The following is a 16,048-nucleotide window of genomic DNA, read 5'->3' on the forward strand; positions in this document are numbered from 1 at the left end:
ATCACTGACAGCATTGTACTTCAGGACAGATCTTGAAACATCCTTTGTGATGATGAATGCCACGCCATTTTGTTTCAAACTGTCATTCCACCTGCTGCGTGGAAAATTAATTCATCTGTAAACTTCACCCAAATCACAATAAAAATTAAATATATATATATATATACATATTCCCTGAAGTCATCTTAAAACTGCTAACAGTTTAGTATAACTAGGGGGAAAAAAAAGTCTGCTTTGAGCATTATGCCCTCTTAAGAACTATCTATATGGGACAAACCCACTGCCATGAGTCGATTCTGACTCACAGTGACCCTAAAGGCCAGAGCAGAACTGCCCTATGGTCTTTCCATAGCTGTAAATCTTCACAGAAGCAGATCACCTCATCTTTCTCCTGTGGACAGGCAGGTGGGTTCAAAGAACCAACCTTTTAGTTAGCAGTCAAGTGCTTTAACCACTGTGCCACTAGATGAGGCAGTTTTGAATCGATTCAATGACAGTGGGTTATTTAGGATCAAACTGGCAATAGTTAACTGATGAGAGTGGGTTATATAGGATCAAACTGACAACAGTAACTCGAGAGATTAGACAGGGGCAGTGAGTTTATGTTAATGAGGGAAAAACAACTCAGAAAAGGAGGATGAGAATGGTTGCACAGTTTGAAGAACGTAATCATGGTCATTAGATCACACATGTACACACTGTTGAACTGGTGAATGTTTTGCTGCGTATATTCTCCACAACTAAGAGTTCTGGTAGCATAGTACCTAAAGCACTTGACTGCTAACTAGAAGGTTGGGGGTTCAAACCCAAAAGCCACTCCTCAGAAGGAAGGTTGGGCAATCTACTTCCATAGTGATACTGCCTTGGAAACCCAAGGAGGGGTCGCTATGAGTCAGCTCTGACTCAACGGCACATAACAACAATATTCTCCACAAATAAAAATTAAAGAAAAAAAATACAGTGTATTTTACTGTACATAAATTACACTTTTTTTAAAAAAAGCACTTGATTCAAAGACTGTATAAAAGAGATTATATAAATATAAATTAGGCATTTATTATGCTTTTTGTTAAAAAGAAAAAAACTACAGTTAATTACCCATTCAGACAGAAATGTTTATGCAGTGTAGATTATGAATCAGATATTTGTTTATTAAGTTATTTAATAACTAAAATGTTGATTTGTCCTTTCTGGGCCTACAGCCAAATGTAAGATTCATTCTTTCCTACATTGACGCAGAAGCAGAATAGGATTTCTGTATCTAAGTGGCTAGTCTGACCTAAGAGAATTATACTTAAATCAGAACAGCCTACATTGCCATTTGCGCACCATACAGAAAGCACTTCTCATGCTGAGTGAAATAAGTCAGCCACAGGATAGGTACTGTATGATGTCACTAATATGAAGTACACAGAATAGGTAAATGGATAGAGATTAAAGTTCAACAGGAGCAGGAAGGAGAGGGAATGGGGGAAATTATTATCTAGGAAGCATTGAGTTTTTATTTATGGAGATGGCAAATTTGGCACGTGGCACTGGTGATGGTTGCCAAACATGACTGATGTAATTGATCTCATTAAATTGCCTATGTGTGAAAAATGTTTAATTGGCAAATGTGATGTTATCCGTATTTTTACAACAATGTTTAAAAAGTGCAAATTTAGACACTATCCCATAAAATACCATAAAAAATCCATTTTAGCTAAAAAGTGTTATTAAAAATATGTAAATAGCTGGTTATAACAGAAGAGCTTTGCCCCATAAAGGACTTTTCTGGGCAAGATAAACAGTAAGGTGATGTGTGTCCAAACATACACATTTTTATAACAGATAAGCACTTCCTTGCTAACCAACATTACTATTAACTGCGTGTACATATTGTAGGAATTGAGTTTTAGCTCTTCCCCTACCAAAACAGGTTTTAGGTTGCAATTTTAAAATACTAAAACACCAGTCAACTTAAATAAACCTGAAATTCTAAAAAAGTTTACTGTTTATGACTTCCCAATGCTGCTATTATAAGCAGAAGATTCTGTTATAATAGACTTACAGAGACTTTAACATGAGTATTTCAAACACATGCTATAAAGTCTACTTCATGGGGAGTGTACCCAAGACCATGTATGTATACGGTTAGCAGACAATAGTCCTTTGAGTGTATTTGTATGATCTGAATTCTCAGGTGTATAGTAGAGCTGACAAGGGACAAAGTTGTAGTCACTTCTTGGTCACAGCCAGCTACCCAGAGGAACCGGGCAGTTGAACTTGTGGTTCGGGACCATGGTCACAGGGAACATCGAGCTCAATTGGCATAACATACTACACAAAACATTGTTCCACCTCCTACTTGGGCAAGTGGCGACTGGGATCTTAAAAGCTTTCAAGCAGCCACCTAGATGTAACGATGGGTCTCTCCTTGCCCAGAGCAAAGAAGAATCAAGAAAATCAAAAGTTCATGGAAACAATTAGTCCTGGCAACTGGTACACCATGCGATCTGCAGTCTATACGACTATGGGCCCAGAAGAACTAGATAGTGCCCGGCTACGACTGTCAACCACTCAGAGGGGGATCTATGTAGGAGATCCTGGATAGAGAGGGATAACAATGTGGAACAAAAGTCAAAAATCATTTGGGGGAAAGAAAAATAGGGGGACCAGGTTTGCTGGTCGACAGAGCCTGGTAGAACCACTGAGACTATGGCCCCTAGCTGCCCTTCAGGTCTGGAACTGAACCACACCTGTGGGTTTCAGCCAAACAAAGGACAGGCATAAGAGCTGAACATTTACCTGAGGTAGATACACTCCTTGGAGAGATCAATCATGGGAGAAAGAAGGGCTGTTTATGCACAGGGAGACAGCTCAGGGGGCAAGAGTACATGGAGGGATGGACACAGGGGAGAGGTAACTATCAGGAGGAAGTGGGAGGGGAGCTGTTGCATTGTGGTAAATTGCAGTCAATGTCATGAGAGAAAGTATATGTGAACTGCTGTATAGAAAGTGAATTTGCTCTGTAAATTTTCACCCAAATCACAATTAAAAAAAAAAAAAAATCTACTTCAGAATTATTCTATAGACTTTTCCTCTTGTTAATGATTTCACTAGTAACAAAAAATATTTCTGTTGACAACTTCTCAAAACCACATAGAAGATGGCTCCACACTAAATTCAGAAATCTTAGCTAAATGAAATTCAAGCAATAAAATTAGGTATTTGTGCTATGCTAACAAGAAAAATTTTTAGAAACTTTATACTGATATTCTCAGGAAATTCTAATTTTTAGTCATATGCTATTTTATAATTAATACATTTTTTTTCAGGTATTAAATACAAAGAACCAAATAAAAGAATTTTTAAATCATACAGCCAAGCTCCAGGTAAGGAAATAGCCAGATGACTGGACTTGCCTGCTAAGGAATAAGCCAAAACTCACCTGTAGGGGGAGTAGAAGAAACAACAGGGGGAGTTGGAGAAGTGAAGCCATCAGCAAGGGTCTGGGCACCCCCAGCAGCAGCGTCTGGGGCAGTGGAGGAAGGGGCAGGAGCAGGAACAAGAGGGGCAGGGGCAGATGCAGAAGTGGCAGGAAGGGGAGGAGTGCCAGCAGAGCCAGCAGGGGCTGAGGGGAAAGAGGATTAAGAGGCAGCATTAATGAAGCAGTAATATTAGGCAGGACTAGAAAAGGCATCAGAGTATTTAGTGTTAGATATTCAGTGCTTGGCACTAAAGAAAAGAATAAAAGAAAATGTTGAAAAAAAAGAATGAAGCTTAGTTAAAGGATTATTAGGTATGCAGCAAATCATTTAAGATGCTCAGGGATAATGTATGAAAAACAAACATTCCTTTTTACCTGAAAGCTGCTACTCTGGAAGAAAAGCATTCCCTTTATATTGTTACTTTAAGCATAATGTTCTGTAAACAGTATACAAAACTAGATACAACACACTAGAAAATAACATTATTCCATCTGGATTTATGAAAATCAGAAAACATATAAACCAGACATAAATATCTTCTCAGGTGAAAAAATTTTTTTTCATGTTTTTTAAAAAAGTATTATTGTCTACTTGTTATTTTAAGTAAATTAAACATGTCATATTCTATCCTTATCTCTTTTGTGTCATGCTTTTAAAACTAAACTTCATGTTGTCAGATCAAATAAGCACATTTTTCTACTTCAGAGAAAAGAAGGTACTGTATCACAGACTATAAAGCTCCAAAATCCACTACACTTTGAAGTTAAGACTACACCTACTCCTCACTTATCAACATGGTTAGTGCCAAAGACCACGTTGTTATGCGAAAATCATGTTATGTGAAAATGGAGGATGACAACAGATCACAAAATGGAGGATGACTACATCATTATATAAGTGCCAAGCCAGTGAGAACCATGGCCCAGCCAGGCTGATACCTAACCTTAACCATCACAGCCAGTGTCGGCTCTTGCCTTGTACTTTGCTGTTCGTTACTGCCAGACATGTCTTTAATGCACAAAGCAGCCAGCAGACTTTTTACTACTGTGGTAAATGTGAAATGCTAGATAATTAAATAGTCAGTGAGGAGCAGGTGTACTTTTGTATGTGTCTGGTCCTTTGTTTACCAAGAAGATTCTCAGACTTAGTTTCCACTGTGTCCAAAGACACACACTGTGATACTACTACCAGTAATTAAACATGTTAGTCATACCAAAGGGTACCTGAAACCTGAAGCACCAACTGAGCCATAGCACTGAGGCCATAAAACCAACAAACAAATGCAGAGAGCAAAGAGTTACAGATCACTTGGTTAAAGATAGCACATATATAAAGACTTCCCAACACTTACAGTGTCCTGAGGGAAAGAATCCCAATGCAATTAAATCACAAAGTGAATTCAAATTTAGAAAGGGCATATGAAGATGAAGCACCATTAATATTTTACCTGGAAAGACACTGGGAGGAGATGGGGTAGGAACAGCAATAGGAACCCCCACACTCCCACTGCCACTGTTCTCCCGACTGCTGCTCCGACTACTTGGGTGGCTTCCTCCACTACTCCCACTGCTGCTAAAGAAATAAAAGCCACCAAAATATGAATATTTATAGATAGTAAGATATCACGAGCACTTCCTACAATTTTCTGAAATGAATATAGCTATAATAAAGATAATTCAAAAGCCCTTGACTTCAAATAGAAATTTTTTAATAAAGTAGGTTTTCATTGTCTTTTAATATACATGTATTAAAGAAATTAAGAAAAATGAAAAACTTCTCCATAAATTTAAGTGACAAATGTTAGGGGTCAACACATAATAAATATTACCCTCTTACACTCCAGTTTAATGCCGATCTGAACACACTTCTTTATAAAAAAGACATAATTTTCCTAAACATACTATTTAATTAATTTTAATTTATAATGATATCTTGATATATTATCCCATACTGGTATTTCATTGTGTGTAGTTTTTCATCTGTAAAGTTCCACCAAAAAAATAACTTGTAATTTCCTACATCTGGTCCCTAATGTTCTTCCAAGTCAACTAAACTATAAACCTTGTAGAGAAGTTTGCAGCTTAGCATATCTGTCCTTTCTTAACTTCCTGACTGCTCAAAGTTGCATCAGAACATGAGGAGAGAGAGGTGGAATCAGATGAGGTTTGGGAGTAGAGTGAGGAAAAGAACTTAGTGCTTGGAAAATAAGAGAGATTTAACTAAAATTATTTGAACAGATTATGGTACTATGACCATCACATTTTGTGCTGAGGTAGAGAAAATACCTGTAAGTTCGATTTCTTTGATTCACAGAAGCTGTCCTCACAGGGCTCTGCTGCGAGGGAGCCATATTACGGGTTGGGCTAGGTACGTAATCATTTGGTACCACTGGAGGACGCACTGGCTCCAGTGTGCGATAGGGGGAGTGCCGCCTACAAAAAGAAGAGCGTATGTATTGTGTGATTAGGCAAGTTTCGGCACAATGAATTCAAAGATTTGCCAGTAGTGAAATACAAATGTAATCAGATATAGGAAAATGTGTTTTAACATAACCCAGCTACCAATTTTCAGTCTTCCCTAAAGCATTACTTCTCCACCATTAGCATTTTAAGGAATATGGTTATTTTTTAGTGTCCAACCTCATTTCCCCGTGCTAATGCAATTTTGTTCATTCATTCTCAAAGAACACACCACTTGAAGTAATATTTCCCAGACTCTGCTTTTTTCTTAGAAGTTCAAATTATTTTAGTACCATGTCAAAGTCACCCAACTCTACTACATAAATACACCAACTATCCTCCTCACACATCTTCTTCTAACTAAAGACAGGCTAAACAAATCCAGACTCTGACTCTACAACTCACACACTGACCATTAACATCAGCTGTAACAACTCAACTCTCTTTCTATATAATACATAGAAATTAAACTGTATCTTTTCACAGAAATACACAGGTAACTTTATCTCCTCCTTCCATTCCACAACCTTATTTTCTCAACTTCCAACCTTTATCTGTCTTTCCTCTTACTCTCCTCATAGTTTAATATGTAAAAGGAAAAAAATAAAACGATACCCTAGACCTTCTGCTTTACTTACTTTGAACTGTAAAGCACAAATCAGATTGGATTTTATTAACATGTATTTCCCTCTTTTTCTCAAAATTTTCTTTAAAGGAAGAGGATAAGCTTAAGAAAGGAAATGCGATTAAGAAATAGGATCCATACCCGAATATTAATGAATACAAAATTAGCTCTCATCTACTGTGTTTTCACACAAATAGTGCACGTTATACAGATTTTTGCAAACTGTACAACCCTCTCATGTTAGTTTCCTATTTATGTTATGTGTTATGTGTGTGTGTGTGATTTATATGGTTGAATTATATGTGAAAATAAAGTATCTTTCTTTACGTTTCCTGAATTCTTTGTAACAACGATAAATACTTAACTGACAAGAAACTGACAATGAGATTCTGGGCTTTAAAAGAATAAAAACTGGCACCTCAAGATTTAAAAACTAAAAAGTTTTCTTTTCATAAACGTTGTTGCTCATTTGACTTTTGTATTTCTCAGTGATTCACTTCCCAAAAGACTCTCAGCTCTCCTGGGCCACCTGATTGTACAGCCCACTGATTCTGGATGAGTTCACATTAAATGACCCCATCCACGTCACTATCTTCAAAAAGTCTCCTTGTATAAATACATACATTAATAATTAAGAGGAAGTGGATATCATATAGGGTCAAAGAAAGGAAAAGGAATGTTAAGACTTTGGATTTACCATACTAAAAAGAAGTTTAAGGATCTCTGAAATTATAAATTTATAAAACAATAAAATAGGAAACTGATTCACTTCCAAATATCTGATTTCCTGATTATTTTTCCTATACAATAACAATTGTTCTGTTTACCCAAGGAAATACTTTGCTAATTGAGAACTGTACAGTGAAGGCAATGATAAAAAAAAAAATGGTAAATAATGAGGGCTACAGAACGAAATATGGCTATGCAAAGACTATGTGACAGGCCAGACTGTGACCATCAACTGGCTGTGTGGTACTCAGCAATTCTGGCCCCTAAGGATCATGCAGAACCCTTGCTAATATACACGAGAAACAAATACCCGCATATTAGTAAATCTTCAAATTTTGAGAGCAACAGAAAACTATTTCACTAGAAACTACAGTGGGTTTTCTTGCTACAATCTTGATTTAAAATCAAACAAAATCTGTTAGGCACTATACATGATAGAAATGTACATGTTCCATAGAAAAATAAAACAAACCTCTTGATCTCGCCACCCTCACTCCTGCACAATTATACTCTACTGTCATCTACAGTCTATCATGAAGTTCAACTCTCACTTGATTCAGACACTCACTAGATTCTTCTCTCTAATCTAAGAATTTTTTGGCTATTCCAAGTAAAACTGTTCTATTCCTGGCTGGAATTGCCTTTTGTTCCTTTGTCTGCCTCCACTCTACCTAGAATGCTTACTTCATTGTTAATTCTCCTTCATAGCCCAACTCATCTTATCCTATCCTGACCCACAGTGCTTGATTTGGTTTTTTTTTTGGTGAGGGGGCCAAAAGCAAGATTTGCTCATTAAAAGCTTTAAGTATAGACCATAAAGCCAATGGTTCTCAAAGCATTTTGTCTTTGTCTTATATATTTTTATAAAATCCAATTCATGGTACAGTGTCCCTGAAAAATTGATAGAAGACAAATATTACCCCCTTTTACAGATGAAAAAACAGAATTGCTGAGAAGTTGAATATGTGGGACCACAGAGCGAGCAACAGAACTAGACCAGAATTTTAGTCATCTGGGTTCTGGGATGTATTATACCTACCAAATCACAAATCTCAATCATGATAAACCACTATAAACTACCATGATGTTACAGAAGTAAAAAGGCAAGCTTTTCCATTAATTGACCATGTTTGACAAAAGTCAAATCTAGAGACCAAAATTCTGCATCACCAACTAAAGCTCGGGAGCTCTGGTAGCATAGTGCCTAAGTCACTTGACTGCTAACCAGAAGGCTGGCAGTTCAAACCCACCAGCCAGCCACTCCTTGGAAGGAAGGTTGGGCAATCTACTTCCATAGTGATACTGCCTCAGAAACCCCAGGCAGGGTTCACTATGAGTCAGGTCTGACTCGACAGCATATAACAACAACAACTAAAGCTCAATATTCTCTTGACAACACGTTACACAGAATTTTACAATTGTCTTTAGAAGGATAGTAAAGTTCAAGTGTAAGAAGATTTTTAAAACATTCCTGGAAAATGAGAATTAAAATTAGAGGTGATATATAAAAAGCTATGAACTTAGGCCAGAACATTATGTCAGATTTAAAATTCAATAGAAAAACAATTCTAAATCAAAACCCTTTTAAAATATTAAAATGGCTCTCTAAGGAAAGAGGGGGAGCTCTGGTAGCATAGTGCCTAAGGCACTTGACTGCTAACCAGAAGGCTGATGGTTCAAACCCACCAGCCACTCCTCGGAAGAAAGATGGGGCAATCTACTTCCATAGTGATATACTGTCTCAGAAACCCAAGGAGGGGTCATAATGAGTTGGGTCTGACTCGATGGTACGTAACAACAACAAGGAAAGGGGAAAAAAACAAACCAAACACACAGCCATCAAGTCAGATTCGACTCACAGTGACCCCTCCTTGGGTTTCCGAGGCGTTATCACTACAGAAGTAGATTGCCCAACCTTCCTTCCAAGGAGTGGCTGATGGGTTTGAACCACCAGCCTTCTGGTTATCAGTCAAATGTCTTAGGCAGTACACCACGAGCTTGAAGGAAAGGGGAAAGTTACACACAAAAAGATAATTCCAGGAAGAAAATATTCTTCTTCAAATATTCAAAAATAAATATACATAGTGTTTAGTTTTCACACAATGCTACATGAAATGGTTTTCAATTATTACTTTATACTCACCCAAGTGTCCCTTTCCCTGACATTGGGGGACTGGGGGGTTTCTGAGTTGGAGGTGTTGTACGCGGCAGCCCACCCATCTTCATATTCTGGGTACTCACCTAAAAAATTTTTAGGAAACCTCAACTTAACTTGCATGTACTTCTGGAAAATAATGCTATGCTATTTAACAGAGGAGGAGGGAAAACTTACATAGGAAAAACATCAGAGGCCATGCATTTTGTATGCAATTTCTACTCTACTATTATTCTACAGTTGTACTCAAAGGACTCTTCCTAACTTGAGATTTTCCAATGATTATCAACTTGTATACAAAGACTTTATTTGCCATTAGGCCATCACACCAACAGATCACTGGTTAAACTATTTGATATTACAGTCAATTAAAATTTAATAGGATAACTACAAAAACTTTAATTTTAATAAATAACTCAATCAGAAACAATAATGCATTTAAGCAAGTCTTTATTTTTTAGATAGTTTTTAAAATAGTAAATATAACATATAAAACAAAATGTTTCCAAAATAACAATATGCAACTATGCATCTGATCCATTGTAATCAGAGGATATAAAATAAAGTTTAATTGCATAATATAGAGAGAAAATTTTAGTTTTCTTAAAATTATAAATAAACCTTGAATGTTCTCTCATGAGGGAATCACCTACCTGAAAACTGCTAGCAGCTCAGGGCCATGTTCTTAAACATCTGAACCAAAAAGGCAGGGCTGAGGTAGCCCATCCAACAGTGAGCAGCACTATCCTAGCTCCAGTGGGTGCTAGATTCTCTCAGGCCCAAATTGAAATTTAATTTAGGCATGAAAGAGATACTACATAGTTTTAAGAGCTGGGTCATGGCTCCACTCACTAGTGTATACTCAACTGAAAGTGCAAGTATAGAAAAAATGGGTAATCTGGACAATGGACGCCACCAGAAGAGTGTATCAGTATTTCTTAAGGAAAAGTCCTAGAAATCTGAATATCTTACAGAGCTAAGATAAATCATTCACAAATGTAGCTGAAATGCAACTTCAAGCTGTATAAGATGGCTAATTGGTTAGACTGATGATGTTCAGTACACAGACTCAAACCTGACCCTAATTCAAGTTCCAAAAAATGTCTAGAGTATTCAAATTATACTTGAAGATGAAAATGCAAGACATTAAACCACTGAAATTAGAATACATTTATAATTTCAATATATAAATTTTAAGAAATCAAGTCATAATAGTAAACAAAGTATTGAAGCTATGAATATAACTCTGGCTTAGATGGACTTTTAAATGTCCTAAAATTCTACTTGTTATCCAGATAGGAGAGAAATATTATATCAAAAAACAGCTTCTTCAAATGAATAGCCCAGTGAACAAGTTGTGTGTGATGTTAAAGCAATCTTTAATGACAAATGACACCTTTGAAATGTCAATATTTTTAAAATGAAGCATTCATCTGTAATCCTTTTGTTGTTACTTTCAAACAATAAAAAAAACCTGATTATCAAGTAAGAATAAAGATTAAGTTACCCTTGCTCTCCCTCTTATCACTAAGCAGAGGTTACAGGCAGTTCCCAGATCATGAACGAGTTCCATTCCTAATTCTGTCTTTAAGTCAAATCTGTATGTAAGTCAGAACAATTAGATACTGTTCGTTTCTAACGTCAGTCAGTCAAATGTTTGCCTTCATACACAGTATATAGCGTACATGTCTATGCATAAAAAACATTGAAGAAATACTTCCAGATACACAAAAATTTTAATACAATAATAATAATGTGGCTTATTAAAATTTACCCTCTAGTTACTGGTTTACTCTCCCTTCCCCATCCAACAATAATGTTTTGATGTGTCACAAAATAGTGCCCATTTGTTATTACAAACCACTGTATATACCTAGAGTTTTTAATTTAAAAGGCTTTTTGGGGATTGATTCGTAACTACAGGTTGTATGTAAGTTGGACGTTCATAACCTGGGGACTGCCTGTATACTAATCTTAAAATTTAAATGCCAGAAGAAGTTTAAAAAAAAAAATCCACATTTGGAGAAATTTTTAAGACTAATATGATAAATAACCAATAGCTTTTAAAACTGTAAATCTTAATTTAGGATACCAGAAGACTTTTTAATAAGTGGTAACCAAAGTCCTTTAAGCTCAACCTTAAACAACATAAAGCCCAAAATTATTTGAAGTGATAAGAGAGAAGTAGGTAAACCAAACACTAAACTACATCAATTTTCTAGAAACAGGAAGGAAAAGGAGCAGGGACAGAAAAAGAGTAAAAGAGAATTTTATTCTATACATGGAATAGCTAAAATAATTAAAAATAGCTTTCCAACTGATTTTAGGTCTTGGTATGTATGGTGTTTTTGTTTAAATTGCAGTATCTTCTGAAATCTTTTGAACCTACTCAAAAAAATAATATAAAATAAATATACAAATTAAAATAGTGAATATTTAAGTAAAATTTGATATAGTTTATGATCTGTAAAATCATAAAATGACTATCTTTTTGGTTAATGGGGTTGGATGAATAATTTACATCACTTAAGAAATCAGTCCGTGTAAGATGTCTAAACTATAATTTTATACTGTTATTAATACTTAACATCAAAATACTGTACGACCTTTATACTGCCACCACTTGTCAGTATGTCATTCTGTGGTGGCTAGCACACTGATATGATGCTGACATTATGCCACCAGTATTTCAAATACCATCAGGCTTCCAGACTAAGACTAGGAAGAAAGGCCTGGTGATCAACTTCCAAAAATTAGCCAATGAAAACTTATGGGTCACAACAGTACATTATCTCATCACTTGCTTTGGACACATCATCAGGAGGACTCAATCACTGGCAGATCAAGTTTGGTGAAGGAGAGGCCAAGAAAGGCTAGGGAGACAGATCCCAGTCGAGATGAACTGGTATAGCCAAAACGTGCAACTCAAATATACTGGCAATCATAAGGAAGATGCAAAACTGGGCACAATTTGTTATGCTTCATATAAGGTCGCCATTAGTCTGAGGCAACTCAATGACAGCTAACTACCTTTATATTAAGCTAAAAGAGTTTTTCAATATTTCTTCAAGGCAGTTTTCCTTTGTGAGAAAGATTTCTAAGTAAAATAATTAATATACTGTGCAGAATATAAATACTGCCATCTAATGTCAAGAAAGGTCCCTGGGTTGCACAGATGGTATGCACTGGATTACTAACCCAGGTTGGCAGTTTGACCCACCCAGTGGCATTCTGGCAACATGCTTCTGTAAATATTACAGCCAAGAAAACCCTCCAGAGCAGATTTACTCTGTAGCATATGGGGCTGCCATGAGTCAGAATCTATTTGACAGCAATGAGGTTTTTTTTTGTTTTTTTTTTTTAATTCTAGGAAAACATATATAAATAGGAATAATTAAGAAAACTTAATAGATAACAGGTGGGATCCATACTATAATTAAAGTGAAGAAACTATATTTCAAATCAGAAATATTTTGGTAAAATGAAAGATTTACTGGATAGTCAACATTTCCTGGGAAGTAACAAAACACATGACTAAACTGTATGTGTTGGGAGTGGAGCTTAGCTTGTGTGTGTGTGTGTGTGCATGCATGCACGCGCGTGCACACATACATGTATACCCCAAACTGAGGACAAAGTAAATAAGGCAATAGTGCAGCCACTTCTTAATACCAATTCCACATGAAATATTGAAAATTACAAACATGCGCAGAACCATCACTTGGCACATAGAGATAATGATCCTGAATTATGAATGAAAGCACTCATTATAGTTTTAGAAGTTTTATTTGGGACCATAAGGAGCTCTGGTGATATAGTGGTTAAGGCATTTGACTGCTAACCAAAAGGTCAGTGGTTCAAACCCACCAGCTGAAGTCTCTAACCTTCTCCTCAGAAATATATACTTCTGCTCTTAAGAGGCTATATATCCCTACTTCAATTTTATACCTCTTTTATCAGGGGTAGCAGAAAAAAGACTAAAATCTGAGCAAAATCAAAGCTGAAACCAGGAATGAGAGTATGAATTCAGGACAGATGTAAAAATTTTGGTGGAAGGATTTGAAAGACAGATAATAAGAAACTGGAGGTGAGAGGGAAAAGAAACAAGTAAAGAAAGAAGAGGAACGGAGATGGATAGATTTTTGCTTGATTTTGAAAACAGTTTTTGACAACTGGTTTCTGTCAAAATAGAATTAATGGCTCAAGATGGGAACTAATAGGCAAAAACAGATGATCTCTCAAGGGTTGCTGTTATAGATTTCCTTCCAGGTGTGGTAGGTATCAAAGGAATGATTAAGGGTGAATCCTTAGTTCTTCATGAAAGCTAGGAATACGAGAGGCATTTTATCATACAATACAGAAATAACAAACACTTGGTAAAGCTAGCATTCAAGTAAAAATTATGTAGCTAAATGATGGGTCTTCAAAATCATATGTAAAATTTCCAAAAATGGTAGAGTCTTAACTTGCTATTTCTAAAATAAACCTTTAACGCTTTATCATTATTTTTACTCAGAATCTGCTTGGGTAATAATGTTCAACCGAAACAAATACTATAGTAATAGATGAGAAGTCATTGTTACTTTTTTATTAAACTAATATGCTTATTCATAAAGTACTGAAGCAAAACTCTACTATAAGTCACTTTATTGCTTTCAAGAAGAAAATCCTTATCAAATGAATCATACTGGTATCATTAAAAGGTCTCAAACTCTTCTGACTACTAAAATAAAGAGTGGCAATAGGTACTCCAGTTCACAAAGGTACATCCCCCTTTTATACAGCCTCATGCATACATTAAAGCACCTCCACTCTGGCATTTGATCCACTGCTCTTTTATGCCCTTTACTATAAAAATACTACCACATTGCTTTCACAGGTTCTCAGTTGACTGAAGAAATAATAATTAGCTTGGCTTTCAGATGAAAAGAACCATTAACCACCACCAGAACATGCAATATAAAATGTTTTTAAAAATTCTATTTTTAAGCAAAGAGATCTCTTCTGAGTCAAGTCTAATATCTGGTCCCAAAGTATGATGGCTTTGTTTACAGTCAGTTTGGAACGTCTTACTTGGTATCAAGAGTCTGCCAGCAAAGGTAGAGATTACCAAGAGCTGAGGCAGAAATAAAGGTAGTGTTAAGTAGAAGCAAAAAACGGTAGGTTTTAAATATGCTTTAAGGATAAGGAACCTATAATCTCAGATGGAAAACCACTAGACTAGTTTATATTTGTAATCCCTTCCAACTTTTTCTTTAATTCTAATCTCTACTTTAAAATATACAGTTACTCCATTAATAACCCCTCCAAGCCCACTAATTTTATATTTCTCACCAGCATAAGAAGAAATCTGTTATCTCCTGATTTTTTTCATTGTACTTGGTTTGAGTTCAACCACAATTATTAACTATGTGCCACAGTGAGTTTATAGAGAAGACACAAACATTCAGAAACAGGGATAGAAAAAAAGGAAAGAGAGAGTATTAGCACATTCTAGTTTCTAGAATGAGCCCAGGGTACTCTCCTCATCCAGCCAACTCCACCACTAAATAGCAAAAACACCTATATAGAGCCACACTACTCAGGAATGAAGCTTTTTGGTACAAAGTGCAAAGGTGTTAAAGGCTTTTATGTAAGTGGGAATGCTTGCTCATTATATTCTTTCTAAGAGGCTCTCATTTCCCATTCAGCATGGTCTATCTCCCACATGGGAACAGATTCCGGACCCAGTAGGGTCAAGAATCACAGTAGACGTTGGAGGAAATGAGCAGGAAGTAGTGGAGCTTAGGAAAGGTGGTCTAAACTTTAGAGGGAAAAGTTTATCCTTTCTGTGTTTTTTCTTTAGTTAATCTTTCTGTCACTTTGTTATCACTTCATAGGTAACACATCAATAGCTGACATGTGAATATAGATTTTAGGGGGAGAGAGCCAAGGGAGCCACATAACATGATTTTGATCTAGTTCACTGCAACCTACCTATTTTAAGCAAAAGAAATCTCACACGTCCACATGGTAAAAAGGCTCACTCACCAAGTCTAAGGATTCAGAGCCAACACTCCAGTTAGTAACACCAGGAGCACATTTGCCTGGGCTCATCTAGTCAGATCTCTTAACCTAGTCAACTTTCTGTGGCCATCACTCTTAGCTAATTGCTATGGACTGAATTGTGTCTCCAGAAAGGTATGCTGAAGTCCTAATACATGTGAACATGACCTTTGAAGATCTTACCAGTTAACATGAAGTCATATTGAAATACCAAAAACCAAACCAAACTCACTGCCATCGAGTTGATTCTGACTTATAGTAACCTCCTTTGGGTTTCCGAGGCAGTAAATCTTTACGGAAGTAGATTTGTCCAGTCTTCCTTCTGTGGAGTGGCTGGTGGGTTTGAACCCCCAACCTTCTGGTTAGCACTCAAATGCCTCAGGCACTATGCCACCAGAGCTCCTCATACTGAAATAGAGTAGTCCTAATCTCACCTGAATAGTGTCTTAAAAAAGAGGAGGACACACACAGAGCCAAAGAAGGGGATGATGGCATGTAAGGAGGCATCCACAAGCAGAGGAGTGACAAGGAATGCTGGCAACTACAATGAGCTAGGACACAGGCA

The 16,048-nt window shown here is 36.4% G+C and overlaps 1 protein-coding gene across 1 annotated transcript in view; it reads right to left on the reverse strand.

Moving 5' to 3' along the window:
- The window catches only part of ABI2 (abl interactor 2), a 177,421-nt gene that overhangs the window by 25,780 nt on the left and 135,593 nt on the right, over window positions 1–16,048 (reverse strand). Inside the window, exons 5-8 of the mRNA XM_042780247.1 lie at window positions 9,427–9,524; window positions 5,756–5,902; window positions 4,918–5,042; window positions 3,431–3,613 (exon numbers count right to left, since the gene is read on the reverse strand). Coding sequence (XP_042636181.1) covers window positions 3,431–3,613; window positions 4,918–5,042; window positions 5,756–5,902; window positions 9,427–9,524 — 553 coding nt within the window. The remainder of the gene's footprint in view (window positions 1–3,430; window positions 3,614–4,917; window positions 5,043–5,755; window positions 5,903–9,426; window positions 9,525–16,048) is intronic.

Source organism: Orycteropus afer, unplaced genomic scaffold (genome assembly GCF_000298275.1).
Source record: "Orycteropus afer afer isolate SDZICR_OR568_19922 unplaced genomic scaffold, OryAfe1.0 scaffold00002, whole genome shotgun sequence".
NCBI classification, from domain to species: Eukaryota; Metazoa; Chordata; class Mammalia; order Tubulidentata; family Orycteropodidae; genus Orycteropus; species Orycteropus afer.